This window comes from Anneissia japonica, unplaced genomic scaffold, assembly GCF_011630105.1.
Source record: "Anneissia japonica isolate Jap-2015-1 unplaced genomic scaffold, ASM1163010v1 scaffold1826_len1998817_cov189, whole genome shotgun sequence".
Taxonomy (NCBI): Eukaryota; Metazoa; Echinodermata; class Crinoidea; order Comatulida; family Comatulidae; genus Anneissia; species Anneissia japonica.
Genome location: NW_022742159.1, coordinates 606,376 through 616,918, shown reverse-complemented (window position 1 = coordinate 616,918; position 10,543 = coordinate 606,376). Strand labels below are relative to the sequence as shown.

Genomic DNA, 10,543 nt, shown 5'->3' with positions numbered 1-10,543 from the left:
GACTGATGCTGCTGCACTACTGACATTGCCCCAGTATATTCGAAGATCACTATAAACATCAAAATGTGAGCCATTGTAGACCAGCGATTAGAAAAAGAAAATTCCGACTTTGATTTGTATTACTATTGATTAACTTATGCATAGAGGGCAAGAGGTGTAAAAAGTAAAGAGGCACACAATATGTTATCTCACCTCTGATCTATAGATATAAATCTATGTAGATCTAAAGACACGTGATAATAAGAGATTGAGAAATTTGTGATGTTTACGTCGCGAGACTCTGGTCGACTGAACTCAATAGCATTATCGATTACTTGTTTAACATTGTGTGCTTATTGCATTTGCTCTGTCTTGTTATTTGCCTCACAAGAGATGTACAAAGGGAAATCTTCCATGTACATGTCAGCTACCATAGCACTCAGGTTCACCTTGTGCAACCTGTAGGTATCCGACCAGTTTGTCGAAATCCAGTTTGCCGAAAACCGGTATGCCGATTTTATGGCCACTTTGCCGAAACCCAATTTGCATAATCCAGTTCACCAAAAACATGAGAACCCAATTTGCCAAAACCCGGTTTGCCGATACTGGAAAACAACAATGCTGTGGGAAAAATAAGTGATACAAAATTGATAAGCCAATACTAATAGGCCTATATATATATATATATATATATATACTCTCTCTTATACACATATTATACCTGTATATATACAATATTCATTACATTAACAATAGGTCGCAGCCTACAAGCCATTGACATTTTATTCGATCAGGGAACAGTTCACTGTTCCCTGGTTCGATATTGTTTTTCCGTGTCGTCGGATATAAGTAAATATGTTCTTTTTTATTCTCTTGCCCGTTTGTCTCTTGTCCGTTCTCTTGTCCGTTTCCTTCCGTTGTTGTGAAGCGCCTCGAGGTTGGTCCAACGGGAGGCGCTATACAAATCGCAAATTATTATTATTATTATTATTATTATTATTATTATTATTATTATTATTATTATTATTATTATTATTATTATTATTATTTTTACACGGGATAACGCCATTAGTGAATTTTAGATTTGCTTCACTGTGCACAATCAAGATTTTTTTTTTTACTTTATTCCCCGACAACATGGTAATATTCTTATCCTTTGAATCCAGTTATTTTCGTTTTCCTCGTATTTACGGTGGTATGGCACTACAAGTATACTTTTTTGAAAACCTATAAAGCAATTGAAATATTCAGTAATAAATAAGTGAGTAGCGCTAATTTCATTATAGGTCTATGCATTGAAACTTTATAATTTAGTGGCAAAACAGGTGAGGGGATAATTTTCCCCCGTGCCTCCTGGATCCGCGCCTGATATTGGCACGCACGTTTTTGAAAGTTTGTTGGAGTTGACCAGGTGGAGTTTGTCCAACAAACTCCACCTGGTCAAAGGCCATCCATTGCTACCTGCCTTCGTTATTTGCTCGTTCAGCTCTCAGCTAGAAAATCAGTCGTTAGTTTTCTATGTATACCAGAACTACTGTAGTCTTCGACTTTCCGCTGATAGATCCTGGTGTCCCCTTGCCAAGCCTGCAAAAGTGCTGTGTACCTAATTGGATATTCATAATTTGGTTGAGAAACCACTCAAATTAGTGTACCACCATCAAATCCACTGTACAGTATATTTTTTGCGGCCTTCCTTCAAAATGCATTTTTACCAAGGGTCACTTTAGTGGTTCCCGTCTCCTCAGCCATGAACTCACTTTGCTGGCATTAATCCCACATGTCTCATCATCCCGTCATCATCATCGTCGTCGTCGTCGTCGTCATCGTCATCGTCGTTGTCATCATCATCATCATCACCACCACCACCACTATTATTTCATCATAATGACCATCACCATTATCGCGATGGCGATGATCATACTTCTTAAATTATAATGATAATGACGATAATTATAATCAATCATCATTATCAACAACAGTTTTTGGGTCAGATTTAAGCTCTGGGTCTGCCCTTGAGATCGTCTGATCGTTTAGTTATACCTCCATGGTTAGGGGATCTGTCCAATAGACACCATCTATGAGATGGTCAACGTGAAGCCGGTTTTCCACTAGAAATACACAACCAATTAGAGCTCAGGAAAACCAGCTTTAAGCCGGTTTTCCACTAGGCGAATTTATTCGCGCGAATCAAAGCGTCGGTTCGCTTCCGGAGCTCTGATTGGTTGCGCATTTTTTCGCTTCGCAAATCTCCGATATAAATGTGAATGCGCATGCGTATAGCCGACGCTTCGGTGTTCTCGCGAATTAATTCGCCTATTGGAAAAAAGGCTTGAGCACTGGATGATCCGAGCTTGAATATTTGATATTATTATTATTATTATTATTATTATTATTATTATTATTATCATTATTATTATTATTATACGGTACTAATTTTAACAGTATAATTGCTGCGAAGCAGCCAATTCATATTCTTTTGACAGCAATTTGACCTCTGAAAGGTCATTGTTTGTCAAAAAACAAGGGCCTAAGACGACTGAAAAGCGGAGTTTCCTTCTTTCGTTCTGCCGGGTAAAATCAATTACTTTAGGCGACGTTTGTAGACTAACCTACACGTACCAACGTCGGCATGTCGCGCTAGCCTTATCCTACTCTAGGCCTAGCTAGATGGTATAGGCCTAGCCTTGAAGGGACGAAGGTCCCAATGAAAAACAACGTCGCTCCTTGATAGCTAACATTGTCTATTTAACATCACAATAATTCATTATTAGACCTATAGTTGTTTTTTGAATTGTACTCCACAAATCTCAGTCGATCCGATAGGACCTACCTCGCACAACTCGAGTAACGTCTCGTATCAATTGTCGTGACGTCATGGCTCGCTGGCTCACACTTGCGATGTCTCGCACTTGTGATCAAATAACACGCTGGCTCGCACTTTGGCAACACTCTTTGGCAGTCAACTCGCCCCTAGAAAACCCGCCCTTGGAAACTTTCCCCATAAAAAAAATGTACACTTCCTAGACCATGCAGTCTTCAAAATAAAAATTATAACCTTTGGTAATCAACTACATTTTCCACATACATAGAAATTTTTGAAACTTTATTAAAAAAGCCTAAACCATAATTCACCACTATAGACACTTTTTGGTAAAAATGAAAAATTTGTTACCCAACGAGAAGTGTTCTAACGTAGACAATGGGTCGTGTCTCATATTATTTGTTATATTTTTATTATTCATTATTTTCATTTGACTCGCATAAATAATTTTGTTCAAAGAACATTTATATGCAGTTGTACTTCGCAGCACTTCACTTGCAATTTGCGATTTCTAGTAATATACATAATTTTTAATTTACAAGGTTCTTCAGCGCTTCAACTAGCTTCGTATTTCAATGATCACATGGTTCTACAAATGGCGCCAATGCAGGCCACAATATGGGGCTACGCAGAGGAATTGGCTCTGATTCGGGTTACACTGGATGAGAAAAACTATTCAGGTGAGATTCAAATGGCGTAAGTATGGACAATGCAGGCAGTGCAAAGCATCAAAGAGTAGGCCTATACAACAGGTCCGACTCTCGGGGTTTCGCTGGAACGCAATCCTATCTAAAAAAAACAAAGTGGTAGTTGCTAAATACAACGGGTTCAGCCGAGGGGCGTGGCTTCGTATGTTGACGTCATGCATAATTTCAGCTATAGTTCGTCTTTCAGTTATAGTTCGTCCTCGACAAAGAGTAGGCCCTGTCTTTTATCACACAGCATAGCCAAACACACCAACTCCATGGTACAACCAATGTAAGAAAAAAATAAGTTGTTCCTGTGTAATTTTCTTTCCAAAATTAGGATCCCTGGAACATTATCAATTTATGGGGTCTACACAGAGTGAAATAATACATAGGCCTATTTAGTCTTATTTTAGCGGTAGGGATTAGGCCATAATCACAGAAAGAAATGAAAACAATTCAATGGCCTATATTACTAGTACTACAATACTGTACTTATTCTGTGGATTTTCCAACCTAATCCCATGAACAAATTATCTTACAGGAAGAGAAATTGGGCCTAATAAATTAAAATTACAACTTCTATTACAACATATCTGCTGAAGTTAAGATTTATTACTTTTTAATGTTTCACAAAATTGCTTACAAAATCAGAGCAGTCGGACCTCTTGTAATTCTATACTCTTTGGAAGCACCGGGACTATACTAGTCTATTGCTACTACTATACTGCTGCTGCTGCGGCCGCCGCCGCCGCCGCTGCTGCTGTTGATTTCTGAAGATGCATATATTAAACGGTTTTCAGTGGAGGATCCAGGAATGTAAAGAGTGGTCCATGGAGGGACTTTCACAGATGGAGGAAATATCATCACCTCAGCCTCACCATGGTCATTAAATGTTTAAATAAAATAAATTTAAACGGCCGGAAATTGCACTCTCATACAATTTGAATATAATTTTCTTTTTCCCCATTAAAAAAAAAATGACAACAATTTAGGGGGGACTGGACTGGACCTCTTTGAATAATCCGCCACTGTCAGGGCGAATCATAGGAATTCGAAACATCCCCACCATGGTTGGGGCTGAGGTAAGACAATTCATGATTATGGCACCTCTATGGCTCGGAGAGGGCACTCTCAGACTTACATTTGAATATAAATTTCTTTTCGTTTTTTACACAATTTTGAATTTTTTTTTTGGGGGGGGGGGGGGGGGGGGGGGGGGAGGGCACCACCACTGGGAATAGTGCAGCACAAACTAGAAGCACGGATACATTAAGGAAAATGTCATCATCACAATCTTTCATCGCTGCTGTTGCTGTGGATGGACGTTGGTTAGAGCAGCTAGGGAACAGTTAATTTAACTGTTTCCCTTTTTAGTGGATCCAGAGCTGCATTTGCAATCGCACAATAATCTGATATATTTGTATAGACAACCAGTAATCTCTGTGAATCGTTTTTGCCGTTTAGATTTGTGATATATTTTTTGCTCTGAAAAACCATGGCGAACAGTGCGAAGGTCTAAATCCGCGCCTGCTGTATCAAGATGATTTCCAAGCGAGAGTAAAGATGATTTTAGTGACACCTAGAAGGAAAATGAGTTGTAAGCGGTGAATCATTGACACGCAAGCGGCGGAGAAAAACTGGAATTCATCAAATCGCTTATATAAATACAGTTATTAATAGTCGTTGCTTTTACGACGAATTAGAGGCGATCCTAGTTTGAAACTGCTCTGATTGGTCAAGGAGGTCACGGTGGATGGATTTCTGGAATGTGTGAGAGTGGATTTTAAATTGTCTACCTTGGAAAATGTGGATCTTTGGTTTGGGGGGGCGGGGGGTGGGGGGGGGGGGGGGGGTACGCAGTAGCGGCTCTAGGATATATTTTCTGGGGGGCTAAGTTGTCCGACAGGGGTGACTTGAGCTCGTAGGCTCGAGTTGGGAGAAGGGGTTAAGAGGGGTTCCCCCTCCCAAATGAGATTTTTTTTAAAGAATATCAACCTATAGATGGCCGAAAATGGCACTCTCAGGCTGTGACAGACATGTGTTGGCTTGGTGTTGGCCTATTTTTTTATTTTTTATGGTCTGAATGCCCGAAGAGCTCTGTCCGGCGGGGGGGGGCATAAGCCCTCTGCCACCCCGCTGGCGCCGCCACTGGGGGTGTGTACACACCTGTTGCACCCCCACTCCCCTCTGCGTACGGGCCTGTACTGCTGCTGCTACTACTACTAATACCGTACTACTACTTAACACTACTAATGCTACTGCATTTAGTCACCTTATGATTTCGTAAAGGTTTATTATAAATAGCAATTGTATAAGGATACTTTAAACACTTTACACTTTATAGTTTCTTCTAGTTTTTACCGCACATGGAGCGTTGTTTTTGACCCAGTGCCGGCTGGAGGGCCATACACAATATCTATAGAATCCATCGGTGAATCGGGGAACGTTGGCCCGCCGAAAGCTCAACTCAGTGACGTTCTGTTTGGTGATGTCTGGATTTGCAGTGGTCAAAGTAACATGGAACTAACTGTACCGTTGGTAAATATATAATTCATTATTAAATTACTTTATTTAATTACTTCCGTCAAGTAGGTCCCATTTCCGCAACATTTTTTTTCACATCCCAAATTACATGCCAAGCAGTCAGATGCGACCCATCGGACCCGATGATTGAATATGATACTGTATTATTTTTTGGGTTTGAATGATAAAGTCAATAAATCACGTCCGAGATTTCGGAGGTCAGAAGAACTTGATTCTTTTGTCAACCAATCAAATGATACCACTTCATTCATAAAAGATTTTTCATTATCACCCACAAAATAAATTACCCTAGAAATGAAATTAATATCACTTTGAATTACTCATATAACAGAACCACATAAGTTATCAAATCTTTCAGTAAGTTACAGAACAAAACTAGAAACCATGGGCGTCGATTGGTGGAGACAGGGGGACACGTTCCCTCACTTTTCAAAGTGGGGGGGAGGACATCATATCGATTGCCCCCCCCCCACTTTTCACCAATCTTCTATAATTAAAACCCACTTTTACAAGCGAATGGAAAGAATAACAATTACGCGTGACTCGTGAATTTTGTCTGTTCACTTTTCTAAGTGCGGTACGTATTTTCCGGACCAAAACCAAGTAAAAACGTAATTGTTTAAACATTTTGTAACCATCTCAGAAACCCACTAGATTGATTTTATGGGTGCAACGAATATCAGAGGCTAAATTTATTGTGAAAACAATGTACTGAACTTTGTTGAAATTGGAGGCATGTATCCTTATTAGGCCAATATTTTTACCAACTCGAAAGTGCACAATTTCTAATATAAACGATTTATTCTTTTTTATATTATTATGACCCGTACGTATATACTAGTGTTTAATATTATCTAAGAAAGTATAATACGGCAATCTAGATGTGTCATAATCTTAAATTTTCTTTCCTCAGCCCCAACCATGCTGATAATGATAAATTAAGTAAATTACCTTTATGTTTGTGAAATCAAAATGCTAACTAATGTTTTGTGTGGTCCCTATCTCCCTAGTCCTGTTTGATCGTAAATTAGACGGTATTCTTTCTATTCACAATAATTTATCGCAATATTACTTACACAAAAGTGAAATTCAAAAAGAGGAGAAAAGAAAAAACCTCTTGATTGACTTTAAAAGTACTGTACATGCAAAAAGACTAAATTAATGACTGTTTTAAGTTTATCTTATTTGTTTTTCATAGTTCGAATTTTGAATACGTTAGAAGCTAATCAGTAGATAATAAATCATTATTTTTATGAATGTTAGTTTGCACGAAATATATAAGCGGGCATAATTATGACTAAAATGGATAATTTTAAAAACTGTTTATGATGAGTATTTCAGTGGCAGATTCAATTTTTCATCTCGTGTCCCCCACTTTCAGCAACGGATCGACGACCTTGCTAGAAACTCTCTTCAAACTATGTTCAATAGAATATGAACCCAGACAGATTATTCTTGGTAAATTTGAGCTCAATTGGATCATGTTGAAAATTTAACCTTTGAATTTCACTTACACTATAATATTATATCAGCACACAAATGGTGAATTGCCCGGCTTAACTTTGGCTCGCATATCTAGTTGGCTATAAACGAAGTCAAATGCGAGGCTAATTTTTCAAATAATACAATTTTATGAGTTTTTAAATGTTCATCAAAATCTTATTTCCCCGTATTTAAAATTGTGTTAATTCATACTAACATTTAGTAGCCTCATTGCAATAGTAAATTCGTGTGTTACGGAAGACCCGCACATAAGACGAACATGATTTAAAAAATCTAAAATGTGTATGTGGTACGTCTAATACGACCACTGTTTTTCGATTGTAATTTAATATTTTAAGCGTCGTCTTATACGACCCAGACATTATGTACAGGACAAGGTCTCATAAAGCTACAATTTCTCTTGAAACTTATCCCTCAAAATTGAAAGAAAATAATGGAATCGCCCGTCTCATAAACGCCATGTGTGTTATTCAGTATTCACGCACTGGGCGAAGGTCCATTCTGTGGAGCGACTGCACTCTAGTTTTTAATTTTATGTTCATAGGTCTACTAAATATATTTCACTAAAATATACACCATTCTATTGGGTCTATTTTAAAGCAGCACCACCAACGTCTCGCAACTTTTCACTGGTGTACTTGTTCACAAATTTCGCGTATTTCAGACACATGCTTTTGAATAATTCTAGGTTCTCAATAATTAAAATATTTGTATTTACTGTATATGCTTTTTCTTTTTATTGAATAGGCCTAACTTATAATTCCTATTTAATTATACATTTTTTATTAATTTATAAGTTTAAAATAATGTGTAATCCGAATTTTGGTATTTTAATCCTATGAAATAAAATTTTTAATTTCTCTAAGGTATGCAAAAAATAATTATAATAATTTAAAAAAAATTAATATAATTTTGTATTTAATTAATTTGTAAAATTGTTTATATGTGCAATCCGAATTTCACTGCATTTTTATTATTATACTCATATTTTTTTGTTCTTACCATAATAAATTAATTTATATTTTTATAGGTATGCATTAATAATTAAAAAAAATTAAAAATTAAAAAAAAAACGTAATAAATACGGTACATTTAAGGAAAATAATAAAAACCCATAAAAACAAATATTAGGATGTATTGTTATGTTGAAAATACATTCTGGAAATGCAAAAAATAATTATAATAATTTAAAAAAAAATTAATATAATTTTGTTTTTAATTAATTTGTAAAATTGTTTATATGTGCAATCCGAATTTCACTGCATTTTTATTATTATACTCATATTTTTTTTGTTCTTACCATAATAAATTAATTTATATTTTTATAGGTATGCATTAATAATTTAAAAAAAAAATAAATAAAAAAAAAACGTAATAAATACGGTACATTTAAGGAAAATAATAAAAACCCATAAAAACAAATATTAGGATGTATTGTTATGTTGAAAATACATTCTGGAAAGCAGCGCATTCATCATTCTCTTATTCCCTCCAGCCTCTTGTTTTTCTACAAACTATTCTAACAGTAAGTTTTTTTTTCTTATGTTTTATTCATAGGTGATAAATGCCACAGAGGAGCTGGCTCGATCTTACGAGTATCCTGAAATTCGTATTTTTTCGGTGAAAAAAGATGTATCAAATGTTCCTTTAGATGATATAAAGTCTGCCTACGTGAACTGGTCGCTTCCCAATCCAGGTAGGGCCTATACTTTTTTTTTATGTTTAGATATGCGTTCCTTACTAAACTTAAATTCGCTTATAGAGCTTCATATGGGTATCGCATTTAATCGAATCGATAATATTGCCATACATTGGCGGATCCAGAAGTTCATAATTGGTGAGAAGGGGGGGGGGGGGGTAAGGTAAGGGACTTTCACAGATGGAGGTTCTAGACCACCTCAACCCAAGCCCCACCATAGTCCAGGCTGAGGTAAAACAAAATTGTGATTATGGCACGTCTAGATCACCTAGAATGGCATTCTCAGGCTTATCCTAAATTTGAATAGGGCTATGTCTTTTTTCTCCATTTTGTTTTATAATGTTGAACTTTTTTTGTCAGGGGGTGGGGAGGGTGGTTGCAGGCGGACTGGGTCCCCTTGAATCCACCACTGCATAAATTATTATTATTTATGTTATTGTTTATTATATTTTTAACTATTTGTAACAGCGTTACTTTCGAGGAAGTAGGCCAAGGTAAAATGTGTATGGCGCGCAATGAGCGCATTAATGAATAATCTTTCAATGTTTTCACTGAGGAATTATGCTTCGGCTTCGAAGCCAAATTAGATATTACAATACCTTCACACACTACAATAATATCGTAGTTAGGATAGTCACGTGTTATCACGCGTACACCAACGAGTAAGTTACTTTAGAAACCAATTAGAAACGGAGAAAGAAATCGAGTATGGGACGACAATTAAATTAGGTATGGCGCATTTTGTGGTTACAACATAAATTTTGTCTTACAAAAATACGATTTTGTAGACAAAATAACATTTTGTGGTGACAAAATAAATTGTTTCTTACAAAATAGCATTTTTTTGATGATCAAATAGTTTTACAAAATAGCATTTTATGGTAACAAAATAAACTTTGTCGACATAATAGCATTTTGTGGAGACGGAATGGTATTTTGTCGAGGCAAAATAGGGAGTGCCCCAAACGGCGCCCCGTACTAGGGTACGTACGTAGTATCAAGGCAATTGTTGAATTGCCTTGGTAGTATATCCCTTACCAAAATGGCCAATTCATTCCAATTGGAAAAAATCATATTGGATCCAATTGGAAAATACATCATTGGATTTTGGCACTTTCCAATTGGAAATTACATCATTGGATTTTGGCACTTTCCAATTGGATCCAATTGGAAAATACATCATTGGATTTTGGCACTTTCCAATTGAACTTGTTTCCAATTGGACTTGTTTCCAATTGGATGTTATTAGCTCAATTGGAAAAATTCCAATTGGAAAGTGCCAAAATCCAATGGGAAAAAGTGGATTTT

At 36.6% G+C, this 10,543-nt stretch overlaps 1 protein-coding gene across 4 annotated transcripts in view; it reads left to right on the top strand.

The window, feature by feature from the left end:
* The window catches only part of LOC117119020 (sialate O-acetylesterase-like), a 22,939-nt gene that overhangs the window by 4,949 nt on the left and 7,447 nt on the right, over positions 1 to 10,543 (top strand). For all 4 annotated transcript variants that reach the window (XM_033263804.1, XM_033263805.1, XM_033263806.1 and 1 more), the window contains 3 exons: positions 3,343 to 3,480; positions 5,834 to 6,027; positions 9,094 to 9,232. In XM_033263804.1, the coding sequence (XP_033119695.1) occupies positions 3,343 to 3,480; positions 5,834 to 6,027; positions 9,094 to 9,232 (471 nt within the window). The remainder of the gene's footprint in view (positions 1 to 3,342; positions 3,481 to 5,833; positions 6,028 to 9,093; positions 9,233 to 10,543) is intronic.